This window comes from Coenobita brevimanus, chromosome 111 (genome assembly GCF_032717465.1).
Source record: "Coenobita brevimanus isolate Jiangsu-jjx chromosome 111, ASM3271746v2, whole genome shotgun sequence".
Lineage (NCBI taxonomy): Eukaryota > Metazoa > Arthropoda > Malacostraca > Decapoda > Coenobitidae > Coenobita > Coenobita brevimanus.
In genome coordinates, this window is record NC_137064.1 from 35160415 (window position 1) to 35176817 (window position 16403).

General features: G+C 41.7%; 1 protein-coding gene across 1 annotated transcript in view; it reads left to right on the forward strand.

The window, feature by feature from the left end:
- The window catches only part of LOC145417874 (ral GTPase-activating protein subunit alpha-2), a 151263-nt gene that overhangs the window by 120648 nt on the left and 14212 nt on the right, over positions 1–16403 (forward strand). Inside the window, exons 33-36 of the mRNA XM_080286490.1 lie at positions 469–570; positions 7619–7801; positions 11393–11551; positions 16170–16297. Coding sequence (XP_080142616.1) covers positions 469–570; positions 7619–7801; positions 11393–11551; positions 16170–16297 — 572 coding nt within the window. The remainder of the gene's footprint in view (positions 1–468; positions 571–7618; positions 7802–11392; positions 11552–16169; positions 16298–16403) is intronic.

The following is a 16403-nucleotide window of genomic DNA, read 5'->3' on the forward strand; positions in this document are numbered from 1 at the left end:
TGATGGAGGATGGTGGGGGAGGGAGGGAGCAGGAGGTGGGCAGAGGCAAGGGAGGGGGAGCGGGAACAAAGGTACAGTATTGAGGTAGAGGAAGGTGGTGAGAGGGTGGTGGGGGAATCACCACCACCACCACCACCACCACCACCACCATGGGTACAGGACCAGATCCTCCCTCCTCCCTACTCAGGACTTAGTTCTCATTGGTTTGCATTGATATACGTCACAGTCGGGCTGAAGCCTAGTGTCCGCAGTTTTTCCCAAAAGCCCCTCTATTGATCACATTCGGTAGCTTGCGTAATCCTGAAAAAGGATCAGTCAGTCCTGTTAGCACTTTAGGGGTTAAAAGTTTCTCAGCCATCTGCGACTCTTCCTCAGGTACTTAAAATCATCTGACATTATCTAGAATAAAATACAGAAGTGTAATTATGAGAGGGTTAACTGTTAATTTTTTGCACTTTGTCATTTCAGAAGTGTCGAGAAACCCACAAACTGGCTGTCATCTATGTGGCTGAGGGTCAGGAAGATAAAATGTCAATTCTCAGCAACAGTGGAGGCTCAGCTGGGTTTGAGGTGAGCAGCAGTACTCTGTTCACTTCAACTTGGCTTAAAATTGTTACTTCTCCATCTTTGCTGCTGAGTTGTACAGTAATCCTCCATTTATCCAGACATCCATTCTTCGTACGATCCATAACCCAGACACCATGATCTGGCTGTGTTAAACCATTGTACATACATTTTTCCATTTTATCTGGATAAAATGCTTGCATCGTGGTGGAAATTATGGCTGTGTGAACATTTTTGCCTGCCCGAGTGGGAATAACCCAGCAGCACTACACAAACTGGATTGGTAGTTCATCCAGCATCCGCTAGAGACCCCCTCGTCCGTTCCCAGTTCCTGCGTGTCAGCCATGTAGTGAGCAGCTCCTCTTGTATAGTTGTTGTGGCTGTGCACATGGTGGCTTTTGTGGTTGTTCCCTACCTGCTTGAGGCCTTGCTATTCCTTGCATGCCTTTTTCTAGGGTATGTGATGAAGGTCCCTCCTCCACAGAAAAGAAAGAGGTTAGTGATGACTCTGAAGAAGAAGCAAGAGATCCTGGATAAGAGTAATGCAGGATGGTCAACTTCCCGCATCTTAGAGATCTGCTTGACCATGGTAATTGCTTGGCTGTGGTAGTGTAATACAGTAGCTGTTCCCCAGGGAGTCTGGGCGAACAGCCCCGAGTCCCTAAGGAAGGCCACGGCTAAGACTGGGCTTTCCCACAGAGCTCTCAAGGAGTGTATGTTGTGTTTTTGGCACAGGTGATTGTGTGCAGTGCAGTCTTCCATAATGTGCTTAATAGTATGGCGTGCTGTGTTGCATCTCGGACAGGCATCAGCCTCTTCTGATAACTCAAGAGGGCTGGATGATGCCCACATCTCAGCCTGACCAGGTGGACCCTGGCCTCACAAGGGAGGTAGGATTTAGAAGGGTGGATCTATATACAGTAGGATCTCACCAATGACCCCTAATTGGTGCCAGAATAACGCTGTTATTAGCGAAAACGTTATTTGCATGACATTAAAATACAGTACATGTATAAATGGTCCATTGGTGCTACCATCCTTGGACTTTTACCCATTTTTCCCACTTGAAGCCCTCCAATGTCTACTTTTTGTTTTTAGCAGAATTAATAAGATTAGTGGAAGCATGGCCCATTGGATTGGGCAAATTTGAGCTGTCTGGACATTGCTACTCCTCACCCTGCCCTAGGGTGGGAAAGGAGGTCCGTATGATGATGATGAATAAGATTAGTTATTAAATCATCATGAGTGATATAAAACTCACCATAAAGGAGTTAATGAGGTGTTTTGATGTGATGATTTTTCATTATCCTTGACTGAGTATGCACACTTCTTGTGGCTTTGTCTTTTACCATTGGATACCTTTTTGGTAATCACTTTAGAAGTTCCCAGACATTCTGGAGGCTGATAATTCTCTCCACCCCCAGCCATAGTCCCCACAAGTACAATGGAGGCCATTATCGACCACCAACACTTGCAACCACTGGTTACAGTGCACAGTGTGGCTGTACTCTACCGAGCGTGGTAAACTTGTGACGCACATGTGACTCTGTGTGGGCGTTAGAGCAAGTTCAAGTGAGGAGGGGCAACTACATCATCAAGATGGTAGCCAACAAAAGTTATCCAAGATGCACCTGGACGTTTCCCGCGAAATAATCATTATTCAAGTGAATCCAATTGTTGTTATAGAAACTTGGTATCTATTCTAACTTACTGTTAGTGCTGAAAATGTAATTGTTGTAGTCTTTATTGATGAGATCCTACTGTAGGAAATAAATAGGAAAGAAAAGGGAACTGTACTTTTTGTTGTTGTTGATCTGGAGAAGGCCTTTGACAGTGTCCCTAGAGTGATGGTGAGGTGGGAAATGGGAAAGGATTGAGGAGTGGCTGGTTAGGGTCATTATGTGGGTGTTCATACCCATTTTCTGTGAATGCTGGTGTGCATCAAGGGTCAGTCTTTAGCCCCTTGTTGTTTATCATGGTACCTAAAGCCCTCTCGCTTGACTTCAGAAATAGACTTCCATGGGAGATGTTTTATGCTGATGATTTGGTGTTGATTGTAGAGAATGAAAGGGGGGCAGAGGAAAGATTTAGGAAGTGGAGAGATGGTATGGGGCACAAGGGCCTTACGTTTTTTAAATGCAGATATAACAAAAGTGATGGTATCTAGGGCTGGGAGTGGTACTGTCAAAGAAGGAGAGTGGCCATGTGCGATTTGTCACAAGGGCGTGGGAAGTAATTCCATCTTGTGCAGTGTTTGTGATAAGTGGGTACATAAGAGATGTAGTGGTATTAGATGTAGACTGCAAGAGAATGCTGATTTTATATGTGTGGTGTGTCGGGGAGAGCATGTGGATATTACCAGGCATGAAAGGATTGACAGACATGATAAAATAAAATAAAATGCTAAATTGAACAGTGAAAAACTAGTCAGTAATAGTAAATATAGGCAAACCCCAATTTACGATACCCCTAAATGCAATACCCCAGAATAGTGATGGGGGTAGAAATACAATCCAACCCTGCCTATCATAAGCCTGCCCCTGGTTTTGCGATGGGTTTTGATTGTTTTTCCCTAATTTCGATGATACTTTACACTTAAATTCTGTGTTTAGGTTGATTTGTAAACTTTTTTAAAACTAACATTAATGTGTTTTAGTCATTGGTGGAGTGAACACTGTCTTTTGGGGTATGGATTCTCGCCTATCAAACGAGGTACAAAACAGTGTGGACAACTAGGTGACTCTACAGAGAATTTTTTGTGTTTGACCATTGAACATCTAACCTATCATGGAATACATAATAATAAATTTAAATAATCATCATATCATCATCTGGACCTCCTTTCCCACCCTAGGGCTGAGTTAGGAGTAGCAACATCAAGACAGGGATGCCTTATGGTCTCTACACCAAGTGACAAGCCAAATGGTTTCCTGTACCCAGGAAACCATTTACTATGCGGGGTGGTAACCATATAACCGGGGTTTTTGGCCAGGTTAAGTATCCCTCTGATTCCAGTATCTAAAATCACTTAATCATGGCAAAATTTTAAATAAGTATTAATAATTGTGAAAGCCTTAAAGAGAAAACATTTCATGCATTGATGAAAATTGTGACCGATAAATCATGTATTTACATTCGGGCTGTTCAAGGAAAAATGCTTTGAAAATACAAAGGAATTTCTAAATAAATACAGTATTGGACAATAAGAGAGAAGAAAATAAAGGAGCTCAGCAGCCAGAACAGTAACTAAAACGACATAAAGAGGGGTCGTTGAAAAGGCTATCCCAATCGCATCATCGATTGTATTTTGTGTCAAGAGAATTCACTGTCAAAACATCAACGATATTCCGTCACAACAGGTTGCACCTTGGTAGATTCTGCATCATTCATACATTAATATTTTGCATAACAGATGTTTATTTAATTGTTCTGGGACCATATGATGGTGGGATTGTGTACAATGCTTCTGCTTCTTCTCTACCGAGTTTGAATACAAGTCAGAGATCACATTCTCCAGTGATTTTGACTGGGTACAAGAGAGACGGGCAGTGGTTTTAGGCTTAGGCTAGCTTCTTTTACAGCTGTTAGGCCATTTAGATTGGCATTAAGCTTTTTTCTGGACCCATTTGGGTGGGGTTAGTACTTTGTGGGGGGGTGAAACCCAAGGTTCAAAAACGCATCCTTATACTTTGCATGTTAAATCTACCCCGAGATACGATATCCCACCTAGTAATGGATTTTTACTTAACCAGTTGCATCATTAAACCGGGGTTTGCCTGTAATGCTAAATTAAACGAAGTATAATTATGTAGCTTACACCAGACACTTTCATTTTCCAAATATTTTATTCAGTTACACTTATAATATTTTTTTCTTTTTTTAATAACAGAACAGAGGAAGGAAAAACAAATGAGTAAAAAAAATAATCAGTACACCAGATTATTGGTGTCCTCCATTCATAAAATATCTGTAACAGTTGGACTTGTTTTATTGTGTATGTTTGTGTTGAATATTTTGTTTGTGAGGTTGTGACAGGGGATGGCATCAAAAGCTTTGCTAATGTCTAGTGTGACTAGGAGTGTTCTGTGTGGTGGCCTAGCTGAACTGATGACATCAGAAACTCTTTAAGGTCTGTAAGAAGTCTGTAGTGTAGTGGCCTAAAACCATGTTGTGATGGGGCAAGGGGGATGTGAGGTGTTATTAATTGTAATGCCAGTCATTCATTGACTTTGGAGGGGGTACAGAGGAGTGTGGTGGGGCAGTGTAAGGAAGGTAACATGGGGTCTTTGTTGGGTTCAGGGATAGTAATGATAGTACCATGCTTCCAGATACAGTATTGGGTATTATGTTGTGTGAGTAGCTGTAGCTTGGTATGTTGGTGAGTGCTTGTATGCCTTATGGTCCAAGGTGTCTAAGGTGTATGATGCTTATGTTGTCTGGGCCACAGGCAGATGAGTGCTTAAGGTTGCTGATGATGTGCTTCGTCTGGGTGTAAGTGAAGGGTGCGAAGTCTGGGTCCCTGGGACACTGTCTTGCATCAGATGACACGTCGGTCATTTCGATGGGGGTTTAGATGACGAATGTGTGAAAAGAGATTGAGGAGAGTGTTTATTTGTTGTTTATTTGAGGGTATGGTAGCGTGTGATTGTGTAGTGTTGCTGTCAGGGAGTGTGATGCTGTTTAGTGTTTTTAGAGTTTGCTGGTGTTTGTGTTGTGATCAAGTGTTTGGAGACAGTTATTCCAGTTCATTGTTTGCTGCTCTGGTATTGTATTGTTTATTTGAGTGTTGAGTGCTTGTATTTGTTGTATGCTGTCTTGTGTATGGGGTGTTGGGGAGAGTTGTAGTGTGTTGCATTGACTGATGAGGCCTTGAATTTGTGGTGTCAAGTTGGGATTATGTCTCTTTCTGTTGCCTATAGGGATGAGTCTTTTGTCTGTGTTTTGAATAATTGTATTGAAAGTGTGGACAGTGGTGTTGATGTTTATGATGGGTATACTGTTTAATATTTCAAAGTGTTGTTCTATTTTAGTCGCGATTGGCTCTGGTTTATAGGTCTGCTTGACCAAATAGAATAGTGTTAAACAACAGGAACAAGGGCTGTGCGATGTACTGTAGTGCCTTTTTACAATGGCTTTCAAAGTTACTTTATCTGCGAAAGGGGGCTAGGGGAGAAGTCCATTATCCAGATGGATCGATTTCCAGGACACATGCCTTTGGCTCTGTTATGTTGGATAAATGGGAGATTACTGTAGTAATGAATTAACACTATACTGTACTCTTTTCATCTTAACTTGGTTCAGATTTTCATCCTGTTGCAACTTAATTCACATATATCAGTGAAAGAAAAAGACAGTGTTGAGGTTCCATATTCTTCATATACTGTTCCACGTCTTCGTGACTAGCACCATATTCCGTTGTTAATATATTGTTACACCTCAGTTTTAAGATGAAGAGATAACAATTTTAAGCCAAGGTATATTGAAAAAAGTTCAGTAGATTTGTGATTTAAGACTGAGGGAAGTAAAAATCTTGCAGTAACAGGAGCATTTAATTTTTTCCTTTATTATCCAGTAACATGATAATATCACGGTATTGCGCAGGAGACGTAAAATGGTTATGTTTAGGCATCAGATTTCCAGGTGGCAGCATTTGTTTACAACTCGTGTGATGTGCTTTGGTCAGTCACTGCAAAAGTTCCATGATCCAAGCCCTGCACCTGACCCACACCCTTTTTTTTTTTTTTTTTTTATGTGTCCGACTTCTGGGCATAGGCTTCACAGCCTGCTCTCAAGGCCCAGTAGTCCTCCTACATACCATACACCTCTCTACATGTCACCACTTCGGCGCTAACACCCACCGTCCATATTGAATACATGCTAGGGCTGTCTCATACAGGACTGGTGTATTGGTATTAGCGGGGGTACTTTTATGACATGTCGGCGGGTTATCTGGTAGATCAGGAAAGTCTGCTTTTATGAAATTCAAATCCTTAAACTGTTCCCTGCCCCAGCCGGGATTCGAACCTGGGTCCATCAGGACTGCAGGCCGCCTCTCTACCGATTCAGCCACCTGTACCAGCCTGCCTCAAATTTCTGTAAATCCACACAAAAAATTTACGACTCTCTTTTCTTTCTTATATAATTTTGCTGAAGCACTCAGATAGTGAATATGACATCATTGGTCTCTCTTCCTGGCATAAACCCAAACATCATCTTATCAGTATTCACTTTTTTCCTTATCATACCTTCGAGGACTTACTCTGTTACCTTCATTATCTGGTCCAAAAGTTGTATACTTCTTTAATATTTTTTACTGTATAAAAGCATGTAAATCTGTAGTATAATCTTATTTCACATTTCACCATTGGAGTACTGTTTATGAAATGAACTACCCTATAAAGAGATGCAGATCTGGGGCAAGTTAGGGTAAACAAGATATAGTGGAATATTCTTGTAATGCATGTAAAGAAATGAGTCAGCACTGAATATATGGACAAAGCTTTTATTGGTACAATCAGGAACAAATATTGGACTACTGGTCCACTGTTTTTACCAGCGTCACTGTCAGGCTGGAGAGGAATGCCATTACGTGCTCCAGCCTGGGCTGAAATTGCCCTCTTCCCATCATGATTGTTGAGTTGCAATACCAGACTTTAGTTATACTGTACTAGTCATGAAGAAGTGCTATGACAAGGCTGTGAAGTAAGTTGCAATATGGCAAAATTACGGGTCAAGTTAGCATAAAATGAGCATAATTTTCATTTTTAGCACTATACTATTTTATTCATTTATTTTCAGACATGCTTGAAATCCCATCTCAGGGATGGTGGTGGTGGTGGGGAGGGGGAGACCCACGAATATAGCGTACTGTTGGCTTTAATGAATCTGGTTTTCCCTCAGTTAGTCTGTTATAGCAAGAGTGTACTGTAATGGGTTGAAGAGGCAAGTATGCAGGACATCTGAGTACACATAATCCCAAGTTAACATTTCACCTGCACACACAGAAGGGTCACTGTAACATATACTGGTACTATCTTGTTCTTGCTCTGTGCAGGAATTTGTTGGAGGTCTTGGCTGGGAAGTTGAATTGGCAACGCACACTGGCTTCCTGGGTGGCCTTCAGCGCAACGGGTCCACAGGGGACACGGCACCTTACTATGCCACCTCCCTCACTGAAATTATCTTCCACGTCTCCACACGCATGCCATCACTCTCAGAGCAAAGCATGCTACAAAAGGTAACTTGCCATGCAGGTTAAAGCTTGAGTTGTTAAATGTGCCTTGTAATGTTGAAGTAATTATATACTGTACAGTACTATCCCGTCAGCCTTGGGGGTTAGGTTCCTGAAAACCACCATGGTTGGGTAAATCATGGTTGATGAAGTTAACTTTATATTGGGAAAATAGGGTTAAGGAAACTGCTCGAAAGTAAATGGGGTATAACATAAAAAATATATACTGCACTACATTTCTGATCTTTATTGAACTTTAGTGCATGGTACCAAATGTAATCATAAACAAGTAAACAAAAGCATCGTAGAAAATGATTTACTGTACAACTTTAGAATGGCAAAGGTCATTAGCTGACTAGAGTGCTGTGTTGGTGGAAGGCTAGGGACAACTATCAACTGACTTTGATGGTGGCTTGAAGTAGCACAGGTTAAACATATGCTCCAAACAGTTGAAGCACCTTACCATATCAGTTCTTCTTCTTCCTGATGGTCTGTTATATTTTTCTTACTATTTCTGGGGTGTTAAATAAACATTTCATTTTAAATTTATTTCCCTGTTGTTTTTAGCTGTTCCACTGTGACAACTCTTTTGATTCGTCAGCCCATTGGCGGAAGGAACTGTCCTAACCTAAGTGTTTAACCAAACCTAACCTAACCTAGCTTAACTGTACCCAATATTTTAAGATAACCCTTTCTAACTACCTAATATTTTAATTTAACCTAACCTAATCTAGCTTAACTGTACCTAGTATTTTATTAACCTAACCTCCAGTTGGGAAGTTGGGAAACGAAGTCCACTTTTGAGTATGTTGAGTAGGTTTCTTCCATTATGCCGGAAACAAACAATCGTAGGTACGGCATAAAAAACGTAATGATAATAACTGGGGGGAAAATTTTTTGCAGGAAAAGGTAATTTACCACCCAGATAATAGTCAGAAAAGAACAGAAAACAAACTGGAGGAATGTGAATTGAATTGGTAAGGTCTTTTTCCTGCTTAAAGTAAAGCATACATTTACTTAGCACATGATAAATGGTAGATTCATTTTATTCGGGATGCCTTTCTGCATCTGTTCGTATGGAGCCAGCAACGTGTCCAATTCATGCTGAAATTTTAGACTCCAATTCATGAAGGAATCTATATCAGCGATGAAGTCAGCAAGACTGTTGACTATGAATAACCCTTTGCTAAGGTTAGCAAGAGTCATTTTGTTACACTTCTTACTGTCATCCTCGTCATCATCCTCCTCCTCACTAGACTTAACGTTTTGGGTCTGTGATGGCAACAGCACAAGTAATAAACTGAGAGAGAGAGGCTGTAGCAGCACACCTACTCAATCTGCTCCCAGTAACAACACAGACTGAACTGGAACGGAGGAAAGCTGCTAGCATGGGAAAACGTTGCTGCCACCTGGTGGCAGCCACTGCAGACCGTATGTACTATTGCGGACTGGAATTCTTAACCACCCTTGTCCAGCCAACCTGTGTATGTGGCGGCGTCGCATTCACGAGCACAGAAGTTGCCTTCGATGCATTTCTGTCGAAAAATATTCCTTCAGCTTTGGGCTTGTACTAATGGATAAAGCAGTAGTATTATTTATTTTGAAGGTTTGACTCTGATAACACGAATATATCATACTGATTATTTAATAACTTGTTTCTTGTATAGAGCCAAGCAAGAGATAAATATGTATATTTGGTTCCACTCCACGACTTCCTGTAGGTCTTAACCAGCGAACACAGAGTGAACAAGTTCGAAGCATTCATTTGTTAACAGGAGAGAGAGAGAGAGAGAGAGAGAGCGTGTATGGTGGGTGCCTGTGAATTTTGGAATAATGAGGTGGAGGCAGACTGGCGCAGGGAAATGCAAGGGATGAGAAACCTTGGATTCCTGTGATCCATTGAAAACAGGCCACAGTGTGAGTATTTCTTCCATCAGTCACTAAAACTTGCCTTGCTTTGTGATATATATATATATATATATATATATCTATATATATACATATACATACATTTAGGATTGCTTTCGTTGGAATAATGAATTAGGAGATAATTGCTGTTGATTTAACAAAAAGCTGTGCTTAAGAAAGTAATTTGCCTCTCTGTCCAGAGAGAAATATCCAGTTAATGAGAAAAATACTTATGAGTTCGCCAAAAATCTCCAGGTGCCAACCACCAGAGAGAGAAAAAAATGCGAACATAAGGCATCTAACAGAAGTTACGGGGCCTGCCAAATTATTTGACAAAGTCAACTGGCGTTACCCAGATTAAAACCCATCTTTCATTTTGTCTGATGAGACGTTATCCTGGGATAAATAAACTCCTTCGTCATCAGCGAAAGGAAAAATTCCCTGTTTAGCTTGAGCACCATATTTACTCATATCGCATAATATCATGTGTATGTAGCCGGAATGAAGCTCCTTATCTATGGCCTGGCAAACTCCCTGTAAAGAGTACCCGGTACTATTTTCTATCGACAGACTGAGTTAAGCGGTGAGACTCATCTTTCGTGTAAGGAAATCCACCCCGCCTCTGTGTGTGTGTGTGTGTGTGTGTGTGTGTGTGTGTGTGTGTGTGTGTGTGTGTATGTGTGTGTGTGTTGAATTGAGAGTCATCTGACTTGTGGAGCGTGATATGCGGATTGGTAGGTTGGTAACTGGGTGGGTGGATTGGTTAGTGTAGGCTGTTTGTTTCACAGGCGGACTAGGTGGAGTGAGTGGGTGAGAGGGAGGGAAAGGGTTGTTGGGCTGGTTAAGTGGGGTGGAGTGGGGTTTGTGCATTGTTTAAGTGAGGTGGGTGGTGGGGCTACCTGCTAATGACGTGCTTCATCTAGTTGTAAGTGAAAGGTGTGTAGTCTGGGTCTGTGGGGAACTGTCTCTTACGTCAGATGATACGTCGGTCTTCGGGATGGGGGTTTAGATGGCTGACTTGTGAAAAGTGATTGATGAGAGTGTAGGGAGTTATTTAGGTGGCTTTCAAAGGTAGGTTGGGTTGGGGTCTATATGTACCTGTCCAGGGGCATTTTTCCCAAGTCCCAGACAAAACCAAGTCCTGGACATGCATTTAGCTCTATTATGTTGGATCTTGGAGGGATTACTGTATATATATATATATATATATATATATATACAGTATATATATAGCAGCCGTGGCTCAGTGGGTTAGAGCGGTCCGCTCTGACTGAAGGGTCGGAGGATCGAATCCACCCAAGAGTCATTGGTAGACATCAGGAAGGGCATCCGGTCATAAAATGCTACACGCTCCAAACCAAAGTCCTCTACCCAGGGGCAACGCCTTAGCCCTTATCCAAAAAAGGAGTACCTGGCGTAAAAAACTCACACACACACACACACATATATATATATATATATATATATATATATATATATATATATATAAGTATGTATGTACTGTAATATGCAACATGTATTTGTAGATACATAAGAATGATACTCTAATTTGTGGGAAACTTACAGATCTACTGTTTTAGCTAGCTGTGACACTCCAGTAGACAGTTTTTGTCTTACTTACTATGTACCTAATAGCAAAAATAACACTTTCAGCAAGGCTTAGTGTATTAATATCACTTCCTGTTGCAGACACGTCACCTTGGTAACGATGAGGTGCATATAGTTTGGTCTGAGCACACAAGAGATTATCGGCGTGGCATCATCCCCACTGAATTCTGTGATGTGTTGATTGTCATATATCCACTGCCCAACCGACTCTACAGAATACAGATTTCAGCTAAGCCCGAGGTGAGCTGCTGCACTCTTGTTTCAAGGAAGTATCTGTGCATACTGTGTGTGAAACAGCAAAACTATAATAGATAGATACAGGCACTTGCCTTTTGATTTGTAGTGACTTCTGCCTTACTCATTGTAAATAGGTTTATTTGAGCACTTTGACCCTTATTTTGTTTTGAAAGTGTATTATATTGCTTCCTAATGTTGGAGAGGGACATCTTCATGCAGTAGCACTGATACAGATGAGTAGCAGAGCTATGCAGTTATATAAACATCCTTCTGTTCCCTCCCCATCCTCTAGATGTATGATGGTGCACGCAGTAAAGGGCAGCTTAACCTGCAGTCCATCAGATTCACATTCAGATGAGTCTGCTGCCACAACAACATATCTCTCCCTATTTCATGAGCTGAATTTACAGTTTTGGAAGTCATCTGACCAGTCATGTCAGTTTTTTTACATTTATAATTTATGTATGGATTGTGCATCCCTTACATTCCATGTTGCAATCCATATCATGTCCTTTGATTGGTCCTTGATCATCAACTGTTGGTCAATCCTGGTTAAAGGCTTCTTGTTTGTATTTTTAGTTAGTTGTTTTCCAGGGAGGGGCACTAACCCTCTGCCAGCCTATTTGTTGACACTTGTTCCCTACCTGTCAGTAAATGGGTTGGAAGAGGTTTCGCACTCCTCCCTGAAAAACAACTAACTAAAAAGACAAACAAGAAGCCTCGGACCAGGACTGGCCAACACTAAGGACTAATCAAAAGACATGGTACAGATTGCGACATGGAATGTGTGGGGTGCGAATGATGAGGTGAAAGAGAGAGAGATTATCCTGTTGCTTGAGGGTGTAAGAGTGGAGAGATTGTCCTGGTACTTGTGGGTGTAAGAGTGGAGAGATTGGCCTGGTGCTTGAGGGTGTAAGAGTGGAGAGATTGGCCTGGTGCTTGAGGGTGTAAGAGTGGACATACGTGGAACTAAAGACCAAATAGAGAGGTGAGAGAGTGAGAGTGTGGATGGACTATATGCACGGAAGTAGGTGGGAATTAGAGGGCAAAAGAGGGAGTATGTATTGTTGTGTGCAAGAGATGTGAGTGTGGATCAGTTGGCTCAAGGATTGTGTAGCTAAGACTGAAAGTAAGGCCACAAATGTGGGCAATTGTGTGTATGTATGCTCCAACAAAAGATTGTGCAAGCAGAGTAAAAGAAGAGTTTTGGGCAAATGTGGAAGCATGCATGGAAAAGTTTGAAAGGAATGAGAGAGTATTTTTTTATATGAATGGAAACATAGGGGATGTGAAAGTGGATGGAGTAGGTGGTGAGTGGGGTGTGCCAGCAGAAGTGGATGAGAATGGCAGTGCTCTAGTGGACACGTGGGGGGAAGGGGTGGGGAGGGGGTTGGTGATAGCCAATACCCTCTTTTGGCACAAAATGATCCATGGGTATACATGGCAAGTGATGAGAAGGGTAGGTGGTGAACTGAATGAATGGAAGGCAATGATTGATTGTGTGTGTGTGTGGATGACAGAATGAGGAGGTATGTAATGGGTGCAAGAGCATACAGATGTTGGGGGAGTGGACTTTTTGACTGCCATTTGGTGGTGGTGAAAGTCAAGGTTCAAATGCAATAGAAGATAGAGTGTGGGAAGGAAAGGAGGAAGTAGTCAATACATGGAGGGTAGAAAGGTTGCAGGAAGATGAAAACAAAAAAAAAAAGGCAGAATATAAGAGAGAAATGGACAAGTGACTGGGTAAATATGATTTGGAGCAGATGGAGAAGGTGAAAGGTGAGTGCAAGACATTCACAGAAGAAATCTGTGCAGCGTGTGAGGTGGTGTGTGGGGTGTACAGAAGACGAAAGGGGGTGCAAGGAATAGCATGGTGGAATGAAGAGGTGAGACAGGCTGTAGTACAAAAGAAGAAAGCATATTGTGAGTGGATGGAAAGCAGGGATTTGGAGGAAGCTGAGAGACAGAAGAGAGAGTTATATGTGGAGAGGAAGAGAGAGGTGAAAAGATTAATAAGAGAAAGTAAGAAGAGAGAGGATGAGGAATTCGGAAGGAATTTGAGTGTAAAGTTGAGGGAATGGAAGAAAATGTTCTGGAAAGAAGTAAAGAGAATTAATCTGAGCGATAAAGAAGTTACTCATGAAGTGAAAGATAACAATGGTAGATTGCTAGTGGACAAAGGAGAAAAGTGAGCAGATGGAGAGAACACTTTAAGGAACTGTTAAACATAGAGAATGAAAGTAAAGTGAGTATGCGTGGCTGGGGAATGGTTGGGAGAAGGAGGGAGGTGAGAAGACAGGAAGAGATCAGTATGATGGAAGTAGTGGCAGCAATGAAGAAAGTCAAAATGGGCAAAGCCCAAGGAGTTGATGGAGTGTGTGGTGAAATGCTGAAGCATGAGGGAGAGGTAGTAATAGAATGGATGTGGAAGATGTGCAGATTGGCCTGGGAGGAAGGTAGAGTCCCCTTGGATTGGAAGTTAGGTATAATTATTCCCCTTCATAAAGGAAAAGGGGAAAAAGAAGTGTATGGTAATCATACGGGCATTTGTCTTCTTAGTGTAATGTGAAAGTATGTGGCAGGATATTTACTGACAGAACTAGGGAAACAACAGAGGAATTAATTGGAGGAGAAGGGCATGGAGGTTTTAGGAAGGGAAGAAGTTGTGAAGATCAGATATTCATTCTTAGGTCTTTAGTGGAAAAGGTTGTAGAGAAGGGAAAGAAGTTTTATGCAGCCTTCATGGATTTGGAGAGAGTATATGACAGGGTAGATAGACTGGAAAAATTGCCAACGAACACTCTAGCCAAGGAGACAGAGAAGCATGTACCTGGACGCAAGCTCTCCAAGCAACAGATATCTGCTCTGGGTTTTGCCAATGCTAATGGCATGCACCGGCTCAAGCCCGTTATTGTTGGCCATGCAAAGCAGCCTCGGTGTCATTGTGGGGTGATGGATGTCATGTCTCCTGGCACTGCATTCCTTCTCTGCACACCCCCAAAACCAATCATGTTTACAGCTGCTCTGCTCTCTCTATCCCCATTCATCAAGCTTTCAAAATATTCTTTCCACCTGGTCCTTACTTCATCTCCATGGGTTAATAATCTACCACCTGCATCCTTCACACCATCCCATTTCTTACCGCTTTCACTTCTACATTTCCGCACCTCTTTCAAGAATAACTTTCTATTTTCAGAGTAGTTCGCATTCATTTTTCTTCCTAGATCCTCATTTACCTCCTTCTTTTTCCTCTTCACTAGTCTCTTTACGTGCTTCATGCTCTCAACATATTCAGTTTTTATTTCAACTGAACCGCTATCCTGTAACCACTTTAGCCACTTCTTCCTCTTTTCCTCCACCGCTCTCTTTACCTCCTCATCCCACCATGCCGTACCTTTCTTCTTTGTTGTTACTCTTGTCACACCACATACCGCTTTAGCATTCCTAACTAAGCAATCCCTATATGCATTCCACAGTCTGTCCAGATCCATTTCATTCCAATTCAGTAATTTTAACTCGTCCTCTACTTTGGTCCTGTATTCATCTGCCATTTCTTGATTCTCAGCTTCTCAACTTTCAGTCTTTCTCCCTGGCTGCTTCTCTCTCTCCTGATCCACCTCACTCCTTTCAGCTTGATCATGCATACCACAATCATATGATCTGACAGACCTCCACATCGTCCTCTCACAGACCTTGTATCAGCAACCATTTCCATCATCAATTTCTCTACGAGCACGTAGTCAATCAGGCTTCTTTCAACACGATCCCCGTTCCCTCTATACCATGTATATTTATGTGCATCTCAGTGTTTGAAATATGAGTTACAAATGCACACCCTCCTCTCCTGACACATATCTTTTAGTTTCTTCCCATTATCATTTTCTCCTGGTACTCCATAGCAACCCATTATGTCATCCTCAGGACCAGTGCCTGCTCTTCCATTCATATCCTCCATCATATATATATATATATATATATATATATATATATATATCCATCATCCAATCGTACCTTGCCCAGTGAGAAGTGTAGGAGCCTGGGGCTAGGCAAGTTGGTCCTGACATTTAAGATGAGTATACAGTATGTATATATTTTCCTTTTGTACATTGTTTGCACTGGTATGCTAATGTTTATTGCTAGCTCCAGGACCATGTGCTCTTGATAGAAAACCACATTAAAGAATTTAATGATGAGTGGGTGGATTCTTGTTCCACTTTTGTCTATAGTGATTTCAGATCAAACCCTTACCAGTTATTCTTCCTGTTTTATGTGTTGTTATGATACTTTTGCTAGAAAAGTTGGACAGAGGTATCAACACCAGGGAATTCTGTATCCATGGCAATATATAGATACTGATGGCCAATGTGTCAGATATGATGGAAATCATCTTCCATGTTGTCTGCCCACACTTCCTGGATTCCACTGGACCTGGAACTTCCTTTCTCTCCTGCTCCCCTGACTCCTCACCACCTCCTGGCTTGCATGACTCAAGTTTGCTTGGTTTCATTCCCAGCAACTTGGAAAAACTGTCAAGGCCTTTTTTAGATAGAGATTCAGTGTGTTGGTGGGTTGAACAGTATATAAGGGTGGATGACTGAGCAGTTATGATACACTGTTACAGGTTGGGTTCTTTGGTCCACTGTACGATGGAGCGGTGGTTGGACACAAGGTGCTGCCAGGGTTGGTTCGTGCCACTGCTATCAATGCATCACGGTCAAAGCGCTCCAGGCTCACTTTATACCAGAACTTGTAAGTGGGCCAGCTAGTACTCACCTTCAGTAGTCTGAAATAAATGAAATTGATAAATATAGTTTATAAGGTAATTCCTTCAGAATTGGAAAATTTGAAATGGATT